General features: G+C 40.6%; 1 protein-coding gene across 1 annotated transcript in view; it reads right to left on the minus strand.

Annotated features, from left to right (window-relative positions):
• Positions 1–15402, minus strand: part of PM20D1 (peptidase M20 domain containing 1) — a 47405-nt gene extending 32003 nt beyond the window's left edge. Inside the window, exons 1-7 of the mRNA XM_075850712.1 lie at positions 14987–15402; positions 12522–12608; positions 10830–11062; positions 9354–9440; positions 8281–8414; positions 6920–7039; positions 5181–5256 (exon numbers count right to left, since the gene is read on the minus strand). Coding sequence (XP_075706827.1) covers positions 5181–5256; positions 6920–7039; positions 8281–8414; positions 9354–9440; positions 10830–11062; positions 12522–12608; positions 14987–15182 — 933 coding nt within the window. The 5' untranslated portion in view covers positions 15183–15402. The remainder of the gene's footprint in view (positions 1–5180; positions 5257–6919; positions 7040–8280; positions 8415–9353; positions 9441–10829; positions 11063–12521; positions 12609–14986) is intronic.
• Positions 15403–15959: the final 557 nt, after the last annotated feature.

Genomic DNA, 15959 nt, shown 5'->3' on the forward strand with positions numbered 1-15959 from the left:
TAAAACTGCTCATAACTTGCTCAAAAATTATGGTTTTTATTTTGAAAAATTGTTATCTACATTACAGCGCCGATCAGATTACGTAGGAGATAGGACACTTATAATCTGGTGACAGAGCCTCTTTAATCACTGCAACGCTTCTCAAATGATCTATGAATGCCGCCTGAATATCATTATTTAAATATTTTTTTTAAATTTACCATTATTCTTTATTTTTTTACATTGAGAGGTTTGTTATCTCTGTGTGTTCATTGTCTTGCTCTTTCGGTCATACAGTACCCGGCATGTACTGCTTGTATCCCAGCATGAAATGCACCGGCAGCAGGGACTCATCATGCCTACTACACCCACCTATAAAAATTTTCTAATCTCCGTTGCCATTTTACTGCTCTCATTAGATCAGGGAGAGCTAATGATAAACGTGCAATATATAAGTGCTGTACCAAACAACACTCTCTTATGTAATGGTAAAAACAAAAAAAACCTTAATTTGACCCCAGAACTGGAATCCCAGAGCAGAGCGCTAGTATAGGCTCTGCTCCGGGACTCTGTGGATTCACCTGACATCACTGTCCATATATGGACAGTGTCGTTAGGGTCTTCCCCAGAGCCAGAGTCCCGGGCAGAGCGCTAGTATAGGCTCTGCTCCGGGACTCTGTGGAACACCCTGAAGTTTCTATTTTTACCTTCCCTTTTCCCATCCCTTGGTTGAACTTGATGGTCCTGTGTCTTTTTTCAACCTAACTAACTATGTAAATCACTGTCCATATATGGACAGTGTTGTCAGGGGCTTCCCCAGAACCTGAGTCCCAGGCAGAGAGCTAGTATAGGCTCTGCTCCGGGACTCTGTGGAATCCCCTAACCCCATCGCCGGAGTCCTTGTCAGAGCCCTACTAGCTACTGACATAATTTCTTCAGATAGTTTCCGGTCCGCTGCCAGGGGAGAGAAAATCACACGCAGGCGCTGTGCTAGCGCAGGAGTGGACATGCGTGGTAAACACTGCTAGTGTACAAACCACGCATGCTCAGAGGCTAGCACGGCTTACCACGCATGCCCACTCCTGCGCTATCACAGCCCCTGCGCGTCATTTTCTCTCCCCTAGCAGCAGACCAAAAACGATCATAAGAAAGGGAGTATCCAGTCCACCACTTCCCTCAGTATACAGTGATGTCAGGAATGACGTACCCGTACATTGAGCCAGGCGGAAAACGGAACTCAGATCATCGATGGGCTAGCGCTATTAGTAAGGATTTTGATACTGGAGACGCATCACGTGACCGGCGCTGGAATCAGGTGTTAAAGATTAAATAAAAAACGTAAGTATATTACACATTACATTATTTTTATATGTGCAGTGAAATAGAAATTAGTTAATTGGTTCCGGAAAACCCCTTTAAAGAAGCACTCCACTTTATTTTTTTATTGCACCTCCATTTGTACATTGGTGTTTCAGTGGGGTGCTGTGTGCAAAAATACTTACCGATTCCGGCATCTTATTTTTCGGGTCCAGCGCCGCCCACGTGATCTTCATTCTGACCTGGTCTGGAATAGCTGTTCAGAAAACCTGAAGTAAGGCTCTCAATGCATTCCTATGGAGCCTCGTTCTGACTACCATGGGAATGCATTGAGAGCCTGAGTACCGGTTTATTCAAAAGCAGTTATTCCAGACAAGTCAGAGGGAAGATCACGTGGGCGCTGGACCCGAAAAATACAAGATGCGGGGATCGGTAAGTATTTTTGCACACAGCACCCCACTGAAACTCCAAATGTACAAATGGAGGGTGCAATAAAAAAAAATAAAGTGGAGTGCTCCCTTAAGCGATTTCACAATTGAGGGATCGATCTCCTTCTAATCAACTTAAGAGGAGGAAATTGGCATAAGTCCCTTACCCAAAGGGAAACTAAATGGATATACCTCTTAGATATGGTCACACCTAAGGGAATTAATGAACACAATCGTTTGCCTAATTTTTGTAGATAATCTACTAGGAGCCTTTATACATTCTATATAATTTATTACTGAAAGTATGTGTGTTAATGTGTGTATTTTAACAGGAGTACCTACAGATTATTCTAGGCATGTTGTATATTTTTAATTTAGATTTCTCACATCTCTAAGTTATTTTATTCAGCGTATAAAGAGATCTGTCGCGTATTCCAATGGAGAGGGATCTAAAAACACAGGTGATATGAAACAACCGGGAGATCACATCAAGCACAGCATATTTTGCCCCCCTCCTCTACCCATTCGTCACTACTTTATAATTACACTATAATTTAAGTAGGATGTAATCATGTGGTGGGTTATTAATTTTAAAAATTGGCGTCAAATTCTGAATCTCTATCTGATGCCTCTATGAACAGTTATGATGAACTAGGGTTCCGCAATGGTCTACAAGGTCAAGTTAAAATGGAATATAGCAAATAGGTATGAATATGATAAGTTATTTAAGGTTGTATTTTTATATGAAGTTATTATCATTGTAAATATATGAATTATTAAACACTGTATTTAGCACTTTCCAATTAATTGTAATTAATGCACCACCATGTGGGTTATACATGTTTGGCCGCAATACATGCATACAATAGATGTATGTTCAATATAACATGAGAGATGTGTATAGCCATTTTGGCTCCCTATTGGAATCTAAATGGTCAACAGATAGTGGAATGGGTAGACCACTTTCAGATTGAGAACGTCCGGGAATTCACTTCCGTTCTTTCCCTTGTCTCAGCGCCTCCTGTCCCTCCCCCAGATATTTCGGAGTGGGGATTAGGCGAACACCCTGTATTATGACTGCACCCATTCATTACTTGTGGCCCGCTACAGGTTAATATCATACAGAATGGATAGACCATTCTCTGAATGACAGTGTCTGGTGCATCATTTCTGTACTTACATACTTGACCGCGTCTCCTTTCGCTCCCCCTGCGGAGTTTGAGGGTGGAACAGGCATAGACGCTGGATCACGCTGTTCAGTTACTGCATGTGGTATGTAATGTAATTGTATTGATTTCTAATTTAATACTGATGTGTTTCATACTCTGCCATTGGCTGCAAGATATTTAAATAGTAGGGATGATCTTCGTGTTAACCTGCTCGCAGAAGAAACGTCGAAAGGCACGGTGGGCGCATGGTTGTCACTGGTCTGTATATGTTCTTTCTTACGATGCTGCTACCATAGACACGACTAATAACTGGCACTAGCCATTTTCAATAATGCTTAATGGCACTTGGCACTAGCCGTAGTGATTGCACTTTAACATGTCAATTTCCCAAGCATATATTTATTAATTCCAGCAGGTGACTGCTTTCAATGTGGGTAATATTTTTATCTCCATAATCTTTTACTGTGTCTTTGTCATTTATGTCATAATAAAGATAATGTAAGTTTAACATACACTTTTGTACTGTATGACGTTTGTAGGTAGTTATTTTTACCCGTGTTATAAAGTTAACTATATTTATAACGGAAGGCAAATGACCTGAAAATAAAAAAAAAAAAAATCGCAAAAAATATGCAATATTTTCCCATTCCCCTCACAAAAAAAAGTTAATCAATAAAATGTATTCATCCCAAAACGGTGCCAATGAAAACTACAACTTGTCCTGCGAAGAACAAGCCCACATACAAAACAGATGGAAAAATAAAAGTTATGACTCTCGGAATATAGCAACACAAAAACGGATGGAGCAGATTTATTGTTACGGTCTTAAATTTAGAGAGCGTAAAACTAGACTAGGCAGGCAGATGTGTCAAATTTATCAAAGTGTTGCATGTTTTATAATTAATTTGGAGCATAATGCTAGATATTGCTTCGCTCTTCCTTACAACAGCACTAAATTGGCTTACTTTAGCCAACATTTTGCTGCATTTTAAGACACAGCTAGCCACTCCGCCTTTTCTATACACTTTTCAAAAAAAATGTCTAAAACACATATTAAATCTGACTCAAGGCATGTATCCTAGTTTTGAGCCACAATTCTGGCGCATTTAGCTGAGTAAATCTCCCCCAATTTTTTCTGCATAAAACGTGCTTTTGCTGCGCATGGTAATCAGAAAATAACTGTACACATTTTGTATCACCATAATTGTAATGACCTATAGAATTAAGTTAATATGTCATTTATATCACATGGTTAAGGGTCAGTTCACACGTTGCGTAAATAGTGCGGATTTTCCGCAATGAGATTCATTGCGGAAATTCCGCAGAAAATACAGTAGCATTAAAGTGGATGAGAGAAAAAAAATCTCATCCACGCGCTGCGTAAATACTGAGCGGAAAAAAAGCACAGAAATTGACCTGCGGTGCGGAATTTTATTCTGCAGCATGTCAATTGTATTCGCGTAAACAGTGCTTATTTGTTGCAGGTTTTCCCCATTGAATTCAATGGGAGGTAAAACTCGCAACAAATAGCAGTTGTTGTACTTTTTTTGCAAGGAGTTCGCAGCGTTTCCACCCCAAAAAACTGAACTCAGAAAAAAAAAAATAACTCTTATACTTACCCAGGAGTCTGTGTTTCTTTCTCAAGGCCGGCCTCCCGAGATGACGTTTCATCCCATGTGACAGCTGCAGCCAATCACAGGCTGTAGCGGCAGTCACAAGGGATGAAACGTCATCCCAACAGGCCGGCCTGGATGATGTCAGAGGGCCTGCCTCCTGGGATGACACTTCATCCCATGTGACCGCCGCTACAGCCAATCACAGGCTGCAGCGGTCTCCTGTGATAAAACGTGATCCCAGGAGGCCGGCATGCTAGCAGGCCGGCTAAGTGTTGCAGTTTTCCGCAGCGAACATTCAGGCCGAAAAACTGCACCACAGTTTAGTGCGGTTTTTCCCCTGGAATTCCCTGCGGAACACAGGGCAATTACACTGCGTGCTATTACGCAGCGTATCCACCCCGTGTGAACTCAGCCTAACAGTGTAAAAAAAGAAAATCCTCAAAAAAACAATTGCAGAAGTGCAGAAAGTTAATCAATAAATTATATGTACCCTAAAATTATGGCATTGAAAAATACAATTAGTCCAGCAAAAAAACAAACTACGTCAGCAGGAAAATAGAGTAAAAGTTAACTCCTGAAATGCAGTGATCAAAAGACAAAATTAGTAGGTTGTGTGCTTAAGGGGTTAAAAATGTATGACAATGGTACTGTCAATAAGCCACAATTCTTACCTCTGATGCCAGCTGTTCAAACATGGGAGCCTCTGGACCTTCACCAAACATGTTCGGCATTGGATTTCTCTCTAATCTGTGCAGGTTAAAAAAAATAAAAAAAAATAATAAAAAATAGCAACAATGTAAAGTTATAATTGAAACACAAACCGTGTGGGATTTTAACATATGATACGAGTAATGTGCTGCCTTCTCTGCAAAAACGGCTACTGGATAGCGATTCTGACATTTTAGTTGTCTACTTTTAATGGAAAGCGTATTTTAACATAAGTCATTACACCATCTTCTTATAATACGGATTTCATACGTGGGAGGACGTCTCCTAGGAGTTGGCGTCCGAATGTGATTGCTATAACTTTCAACTCCTGTTCTGATAACAAGTTGTTGTTATCTAGTACAAGAAATAAGGCTTCGTTCACATCTGTGTCAGGGCTTTGTGTCAATCAGGGCTCCGTTCCGTCTGAACGGACTCCTGAGTGACACAAACAGTTTCCATCACCATTGATTTCAATGGTGACGGATCTGGTGCCAATGGTTTCAGTTTGTCTCCGTTGTGCAAGGACCGTCTACTACGGTATCATCCGGTCAAAACGACGGAACCCTTGCACAACGGAGTCAAACTGAAACCATTGGCACCGGATCCATTGAAATTAATGGTGATGGAAACGGAAACCTACGGTTTCAGTGTCAGTCAGGGTCAGACGGAAAGCTCAGACGGAACGGAGCCCTGACGCAGATGTGAACAAAGCCTAATGCACGTCCTGTGTTTGACACTATGGCCAAATTCTCACTTAAGTGCAGAACTGCGGTCTATTCCTTGGCGCTGCCAATGTTTTACCTAAGTGTAAGGAGATCCGCTTTTCCAAACCGTACTGGTTCCTTCCTCAGGCGGAACACCTTAATACAGGTATAGTTCCTGAGAAAGGAACCGGTCCAGTTCTGAAATACAATAAAAGCATTGGAAACTTTTAAGACTTTTTTACCAACGTAGTTTCCTCTCCGGTCGGAACTGAGCAGAACCAAAAATCAGTCTGCAATTTTGAACTTTCTTCTGGTTCATATTCTAGGTAAACAGAGGACCCAGGACGCACTCCAGGCTGCAGCTCCATTACTAGTACAGGCCGCAAAGGACATTGTGCTCCGAGCACACCACCATCAGACATGCTTTCTGCTTATTACCACAGTGCTGTCCTATGTGCAACTTTGTGTTTGTTTTTAGCGCTTTATGCAATTCCCACTAAAGAAAACATAGGACGCAATGTTTTTAGGAAGACAAAACGATCTCGGCCACGAGAAGACTAAGATGCAACAAACTATGCCCCTTAGTCATGTGTTGTTCCACAGCTATATATAAGTAATTATGTCCCACGGCAAACAATACACTGAGGCGACACTGCCTGGCAGGATAACCCTCTCAAGGCTCTTTTCCACAAGCCAATTATCGGCAAACGAGCGTTCATGTGTAAACATGGCAACGATCAGCCGGTGAACGAGCAAAAGCATGTTCATAGGCTGATCATATCATTTATGCAGCAAAAAATATTATTGGTCTGCAGCCCATCTCCCAGTGTAAACATGATCGAAATGCATAGGGACAAGCGGAGTAATGAGCGCTAGACCCCATACTAGCTCCTTGTGAAAGACGCAAACGAGCGCCGGTCAATGAGCTGTCTCATTGATCGGCGCTCATTGTTATGGCCAACATTGACTGGTGTAAAAGGTCCATTCATGGTCATTACCTGGACACCGCTGCTGCAAGTATCCCTATGCTAGTCTCAGCAGGAGGCATTGAAGAATGCCCAGGAGGTTGGTTTACAGTCAAGTTCAAAGTAATGGATCCTTTCTCAGTGGTACCAATCCTGTGGAAAACGCAAACTAGGTTTACTCATCTGTAATTTAAAGGATTTTGTCAAATAAACCTTATCCCCATCCATATTCACACTAAAGCTATTAAAAATGCCAATTTCAGAAAGTCCGCACTTTCTTTCTCAGATATTTTTAGGGAGGGTGCCACATATTTGATCTGTTAGATGTGGGAGCAAAAATTGTACTGAATAGTCTGAAGCCTAACTGGAGACATTTTAATAATAACATTAGAACAATTTCCTATTAAACACACAAAACTATTTCACATGAAATGGAAAATTCTGCGAATCTTAAAGGGAAACAGTCAACAAAATCATGCTGCCCTAACTGCGGCCAGGTTTCACAATCATAATGAGCTATGTTTAACTCTGTGCCACTCCCACTGACCGATTCACTATGATTGACAGTTCTTTCCCTATAAAAAAATACTATATTTATTTGTTTAACCTATTCATCACTGACCTAAGCTAAGAATATATTTTTAAACTATAGTTTCTTACGGTCATGGTAATGTTGGGGTTGATTTATATTAATAAATAAAATATATTTAATCTATTTGTTTTCTAAACTTTACACTGGCATACTTCTGCATGGGTAAGCCCTGGGGACCTTTTGCCAGGTGACACCAGCCCTGATGGTTAATTGAAGTGATCCGTGTTTTTTTCTGATCCTGGCTGAGCTGTGTATTACAGCCATGCTTCCGCTGCTTATCTCACAGGTACACTGACCGTATCAGTGACGAAACCATACGTTGCAATATTCAGCAACAACCCATGACGTACATTTTTGTCATTGGCCGGGAAGAGATTAATCTAGATTTATTGGAACCTGGTAGGAACTAGATTATGAAGACAGTCCCACATAAAATGTTACAATAAATTATATGACTGTATTGCTACCATCTTGCAGTTACTGGACTATGGGAATTTCAGGATTAATAGATGAAGGACTAAAGGAATTTTCCTGTACAATATTATACTCAGTGCATTTAGTTAATGTTTACTGGAAATGTTATCTCAGTAAAATAAGGATCCAATCCTATCTTGAGATTTTCTAATGTCAAAGTCCAGAAAACTCCTGAAGTGTGAACTTCAACTGGGTGCAGGTCATTGAGAAAAAAAACAAACTAATGAGATTGTCAATGGCCTAGGAGTAAAAGAGCAAACCTTTATGAAAATCAGTTTTTTGTGATGGACTAAAAAGAAAAGGATCATGGCCTTGTCCAATAACTTACAGAGCCACAGGCCTCTTTACTCCTTGCATGACTCCATCCAGGACTGCCAACCCTTCATCTACTACAAACAGCAACTTCACTCCACGAGACTGTAGTTTCTCAACAATTTTCATTGCTCCTTCATGTCCGGACACCTGAAACCACATACATCAAGACATTAGAAGAGAAAAATAAGAAAAAGGGGAAATACAACAGCACATGCCATCATATCATCATCAGAGTGCACAGTATCTCCTGCTAAATGACTCCGCTGTATTCATGAGGGGAGAGCTCCTTCCGTCTCTCTCACTAGTGATTGGTGGCTGATCTGTATACATTCAAGTACATGGCAGCGGACCATCACTGGCAAGAGGAACTCATGAATACAGCAGACTCATAACTAGGAGTCCCCTGTATTCTTTATTAGCCAAATGGCCCAATATTTTTTGTGCCATTTGGGCTAATCGTATAAAGGACCTGTCCCTCTACTAAGCTGCCCTGTATAAGTATGATCACAGATCTGCTTCAAATAAAGGTTATGCACATGTATATATATATATGTGCCCTTAGAGCAAAGATACCAGAGAGGGCATCAACCCTGGATGTTTTACGAAACATTATACTGTGTGAAAGTCTATTACATTATTAGAACAAGGCTGCAGAAGTCCCTATTTTTTGCAATATAGCTACACAATGGAAAAATACTCAGGTGGAAAGTTAGTAACGTTCCTATACCAGTTTTCTGGTATCTAAATGTCGTGAAATGCTGCTAAATTTGCGACTTTTGGCCCATTTCGATCCCTCTCAGTCATTTTTTTAAAAGTGGGTAGGGCTTAGCAGAAAGTGCATAGCCATCGCAGCCCGACACATTTACTATAATTTATGCCACAAACTGGTGGAAATTGTAGGGGAAATCTCCTGACTGGCGTAGATATCTTTCAGTGTCGAACGAACAGACAAAGATGCAACAAATTAATTAAGAGGCGTGCTTCTCCTAAATTTATTGCACCTTATTCGATCTTGTTTTTTTTTTTTAAGACTCTCGCAGATTTTGATACATCTCCCCCCATAACTTTGTTATCTGTGCCAGTTACCTCCTCATCATGTCCTAGTCCAATATAGAAGGATCGTTTGGGTTTGTAGTCTCTTATTAGCAGTAACTCAAGAGCTTGAAGAACTCCCTGTAGAATAAACAAAACAGAAATTCAAATTATGATTATTGTCTAGCCAACACATTATTGATGCAGAACTGGAAAACAGAAACCATTGCGGAGGGGGATTAAAAGAGGAGTAAAGCTGGCCATACGCTAGAGAATTTGAACAGCCGAAAAAGGCAAATTTAGAGCATTCTCTGCTGACTGGTAGTGCCTTTATGTGACACGAATGAGCGTGATAGATACCGACAGAAGGATTGAGTAAAAGATGAACACAGCTATGGGACAAGTCTTTTAATGTCCCTGAGTGGCCCAACCAGAGCCCGGACTTAAAGAGTAACTAAACTTTGTCATTAGGGTTTGATTGGTGGGGGTCCTAGCACTGAGACCCCCACGATTGCTAAAACGAAGCGGCAGAAGCGCTCAGCCGCTTCGTTTCTGTTCGGCTTTTTCCGGAAATCAATGTATCGGAGTACGGGCTCAATAGAAAGTCTACGAGCCCGTACTCCAATACATCAGCTTTCCGGAAAAAGCAGAGCAGAAACGAAGCGGCTGAGCGCTCACAAAAGCACTTCTGCCACCTCGTTTTAGCGATTGATAGGGGGTCTCAGTGCTCGGACCCCCATCAATCAAAACTTCTGAAATGTCACTATGACATGTCAGAAGTTTGTTGAAAGTTTAGTTACCCTTTAAACCTGATAGAACATCTCTGGTGGGACCTGAAAATGGCTGTTCACCGACAGTCCCCATCCAACCTGACAGAGCTTGAGAGGATCTGCAGTGAAGAATGAGAGAAATTTCATAATACAGCTGTGCGAAACTTGTAGCGTCATACCCAAGAAAACTTGAGGCTGTAATCGTTGCAAGAGGTGCCTCAACAAAAGTACTAGCGCCTAAATACTTATGCTAATGTAATATTTCAGTTTTATATGTGTAATAAATTTGCACAAAATTTGATAAACTCGATTTTGCTTACTCAGTATTGGGTATTGTGTATAGATTGCTATAAAAAAAAATCCCAATATTATACATTTTAGAATAAGGCTGTAACATAAAATGTGAAAAAAGTGAAGGGGTGTGAATACTTTCCAAATGCATAGTGCTGACATACTACATTCTGTTATTAGTCATATACTAAGGTTAGAGGTTGATGCAATAACATTTCTTGATCTAGTGATAAAAATGACCTTTGAAGTATGCTTGAAGATATCAGGATTAAGATGATAACGTGCCGGCAAGAAAGAACGGTGAAGGAGGATAAAATAATGCTGCTAGATCCATGGAATCCGCAAACATTTCCCATACTCAGTCAATCCGGTTAAGATGGATATGTTTACCAGAGTCACAAGATATGAAGAAATGAATACTAACATCACATTACTATCAATGTATGAGTAAAAGTGTTTTCAGACTCACAATCACACAGCTTTTGTCATCTAGGGCTCCTCTTCCATATATGTAACCATCACGTTCTTCTCCAGAGAAAGGTGGAACTTCCCAGCCTTCAGGAGGGGCCGGCACAACATCCAAGTGAGCAAGCATCATGTAGGGCCTTAGACTTCGGTCTGAGCCTTGTACCGCAAACAGGTGACTGTATTCTGCCACCACTTCATGTTTAATAATACTGGAGGAGAACACTCTTGGGAATACTAATGTGGAAAGAAGAAAAGTTAGTCTATACTAAGGGCTCAGAGTGTATCTCGTCCGTGTGACGGCCGTTAAAACAACATCCTTCACACGGACTCATGTACTTCAATGGGGCCGTTCACACGACCGTTGTTTCAACAGAGCGTGTGAAGGGTCAGTGAAAAAATAGGACAAGTCCTATTTTCTTTTACGCTTCACACATCCCTCCATAGACTAGTCTATGGGGGACGCGTGATTACGCGTCCCGCACGGGTACACCTCGGAGGTGTAAACGGCAGCTTTCGACGCCCGAGGTTGGCTATATTCGTCTGAATGTAGCCTTAGGTTTACAAGACGACCGCACTAAAGATCACCATATGCATTACCCAGCAATCAGCCAAACCATCCTTTAATCGGACCTGATCCTGCCGTGCCTGTAATCACGGACTGCGATTACGGGCATGGTTGTGTGCATGGGGCCTAAGGGAGTAGTCACACATGGTGTATTTGCCTTGTATTGCTGCAGCGTAAAAATATGCTGCAAAAAAACTGTACCATGTCCAATAGGAAAATTATTTCGATTTCTCAAATACGCTGCGGAAATACAAGGAAAATACGCCACATGGGTCTGCACCCTTAAAGAGGCTCTGTCACCAGATTTAGCAACCCCTATCTGCTATTGCAGCAGATAGGCGCTGCAATGTAGATTACAGTAACGTTTTTATTTTTTAAAAACGAGCATTTTTGGCCAAGTTATGACCATTTTTGTAGTTATGCAAATGAGGCTTGCAAAAGTCCAAGTGGGTGTGTTTAAAAGTAAAAGTCCAAGTGGGCGTGTATTATGTGCGTACATCGGGGCGTTTTTAATACTTTTACTAGCTGGGCGCTCTGATGAGAAGTATCATCCACTTCTCTTCAGAACGCTCAGCGTTTGCAGGTAAGTCGATGTAGCTACTTACCTGCAAACGCTGATGCTGCTGCAGAATCAACTGAAGCCTCTGGTGCCGGTGTCCTCGCTCGTCTGACACGATGCAGGACCTGTGAGTGACGTCACAGCGTGATCTCTGGAGAATACGCTGTGTCTGCACTGCCAGAAGTTGGGCGTTCTGAAGAGAAGTGGATGATACTTCTCATCAGAACGCCCAGCTAGTAAAAGTATTAAAAACGCCCCGATGTACGCACCTAATACACGCCCACTTGGACTTTTACTTTTAAACACACCCACTTGGACTTTTGCAAGCCTCATTTGCATAACTACAAAAATGGTTATAACTTGGCCAAAAATGCTCGTTTTTTAAAAATAAAAACGTTACTGTAATCTACATTGCAGCGCCGATCTGCTGCAATAGCAGATAGGGGTTGCAAAATCTGGTGACAGAGCCTCTTTAAAGAGCTGGCATGTCAGCAGAACTTGGTATTGGGAAAGGATATCACTAGCCATCCACTTGTGGTAAGATTTCCTATCAGATGGCAGACACATACCTTTTCTTATGTACGCTCCAATCTCAGCCAGAGCTGTAACGTTCTGCTCCTGTTCAGAGAAGGAAACCGTTGGAATGCGAATTGCACCTGACAATGGAATATAAATATATATAAAGACATGGTCAAATTTACCATGTACACAAAGGGGCACATCTATCGACATAGGCACACATGATGTCCTTCTTTATGTTAGAAATGGCAGCCTTTGCTATACATGCACTTGTTAAATTGCAGGATGCAATCTGTATTTACCAAATACAGGCAACATTGTAAAGGGTTAATAAAGCTTGTTTCCTAAGGATTCCTTCACACAATTTTATTAACCTTTCTACGCTTGTTTTCTGGCATAGAAAATTTGCAATTTGCAGTCAAAATAGCGACATTTGGTCATTTTACGCCGCCCTCGCCACTTTTTGAAAAACGGGGTGTGGCTTACCAAAAGCGAAAGGAACATCCACCGCCCAACTGATGTATTTTAATTTACGGCAGAAGACTGTTATGAATTATATCGGAAATCTAGCTGCCATAGACTTCACTCCTCCGATCACACGACTCCCCCCTTTCCCATCGAACTATAAAACATAAAATATAATTATACTCACCCAACCGCTCCTCCCCAACTGGTCCCCTCAGCATGTCGCGGCTCATTCAAGGTACGGATGACGGACAGCTTCAGGACGTTGAATGACGCAGCATGCTTAGGGAGAGTGAGGGCACCCGGTGGCGAGAAGCAAAGAGGAGCGGTGAGGTGAGTATACTTATTTTATGTCAGATGGGGGAATGGTTGGCGAAAAGCTGCGGTCATAGTGCCACAATTATGGTGCACGGCAGGCAGAAAGATAGATGTGACACATTTAATAAGAGGCGTTCGGATCAGTTTCATCGTATACTCTCCATAAATACAGCTCATACATTATATACTCTGGTATAATCTCATCATATACTCTCCATAAATACAGCTCATACATTATATACTCTGGTATAATCTCATCATATACTCTCCATATATACAGCTCATACATTATATACTCTGGTATAATCTCATCATATACTCTCCATATATACAGCTCATACATTATATACTCTGGTATAATCTCATCATATACTCTCCAAATATACAGCTCATACATTATATACTCTGGTATAATCTCATCATATACTCTCCATAAATACAGCTCATACATTATATACTCTGGTATAATCTCATCATATACTCTCCATATATACAGCTCATACATTATATACTCTGGTATAATCTCATCATATACTCTCCATATATACAGCTCATACATTATATACTCTGGTATAATCTCATCATATACTCTCCAAATATACAGCTCATACATTATATACTCTGGTATAATCTCATCATATACTCTCCATATATACAGCTCATACATTATATACTCTGGTCTATTCTCATCGTATACTCTCCACATATACAGCTCATACATTATATACTCTGGTATAATCTCATCATATACTCTCCATAAATACAGCTCATACATTATATACTCTGGTATAATCTCATCATATACTCTCCATATATACAGCTCATACATTATATACTCTGGTATAATCTTATCATATACTCTCCATATATACAGCTCATACATTATATACTCTGGTATAATCTCATCATATACTCTCCATATATACAGCTCATACATTATATACTCTGGTATAATCTCATCATATACTCTCCATATATACAGCTCATACATTATATACCCTGGTATAATCTCATCATATACTCTCCATAAATACAGCTCATACATTATATACTCTGGTATAATCTCATCATATACTCTCCATATATACAGCTCATACATTATATACTCTGGTATAATCTCATCATATACTCTCCATATATACAGCTCATACATTATATACTCTGGTATAATCTCATCATATACTCTCCATATATACAGCTCATACATTATATACTCTGGTATAATCTCATCATATACTCTCCATATATACAGCTCATACATTATATACTCTGGTATAATCTCATCATATACTCTCCATAAATACAGCTCATACATTATATACTCTGGTATAATCTCATCATATACTCTCCATATATACAGCTCATACATTATATACTCTGGTATAATCTCATCATATACTCTCCATATATACAGCTCATACATTATATACTCTGGTATAATCTCATCATATACAGCTCATACATTATATACTCTGGTATAATCTCATCATATACTCTCCATATATACAGCTCATACATTATATACTCTGGTATAATCTCATCATATACTCTCCATATATACAGCTCATACATTATATACTCTGGTATAATCTCATCATATACAGCTCATACATTATATACTCTGGTATAATCTCATCATATACTCTCCATATATACACACACACACATACACCGCTGACTATATCATTCTGCAGTCATGTGCCGAGAATAGACGAGAAGCTCCGTCACTCACCTACTAATGCTCGTTTCAGCAGCAGTCTCTCATCTTGTGTAAATTCGACTTCTGCCGCCCCCTGTCCCTGCCAGACGAGCAGGCTGCTAGGCAATGTGTATGTCCTAAGGAGCAGCGCGGCTACCAATATGCCCACTGCAAAGAGCAGCAGCCCGAGCAGGGCACCCCCTGTCCCTCTCCTGTGGGCTCTAGACATCCCGAGCCGTCGACCTGCCTCACCTCACTGCCATAAACACTGGTTGCAAAGCAGCTTGGGAAGCGTAGTCCTGTTCTTTTCTGAACCATGTGACTGCAGGCAGGGTGCGCTGACTGTATTGTGATTGCTATTCCTTTTCCTGGTCACTCAGGCTTATATTTCTTGCTCGGCTATGGCACTCAAATCTGGAACTATACATTTGTAAATAAGGATTCTGCTCACAAGACAACTGACAATGTGTGTAAAATAAAACAGGGCTATTGGCGACCAATCATATGACAACTCTCATTTATCAAGTTCAGGTTAGAAAACGAGAGCTGGAATCTGATTGGTTGTTATGAACAACTGTTATACATGAGGATCAGTCTTTCTATTTTTTAGTATTCTAAAGTGGATGCAATTGAATTGTTAAAGAAGAGATGTCTTCACCTTGATATTCCTATCAGTTTCAATACTATGAACTGTTCATGAGTGTGTTCACCGGTTTCCTAGGTTCCTAATGTGTAGTTTAGGATAATGAGATTAGGATTAGGACCATATATAGGAATGGGATTGGAAGGGAGTTCATTTTTGTCCTTGCATTTAGGCTTGTCCACACGTAGCGGAATTGCTGCGTATTTTCTGTCCGGAATTGTGGACAGAAAATACGCAGCAGAATACAGTAGCAACAAAGTGGGTGAGATTTAACAAATCTCATCCACACACTGCATAGAATTTCTGACCAGAAATTCACCTGCGCTGCGTATTTTTTGTACTGCAACATGTCAATCCCTGCTG

Source organism: Rhinoderma darwinii, chromosome 2 (assembly GCF_050947455.1).
Source record: "Rhinoderma darwinii isolate aRhiDar2 chromosome 2, aRhiDar2.hap1, whole genome shotgun sequence".
In the NCBI taxonomy this organism is placed as follows: domain Eukaryota; kingdom Metazoa; phylum Chordata; class Amphibia; order Anura; family Rhinodermatidae; genus Rhinoderma; species Rhinoderma darwinii.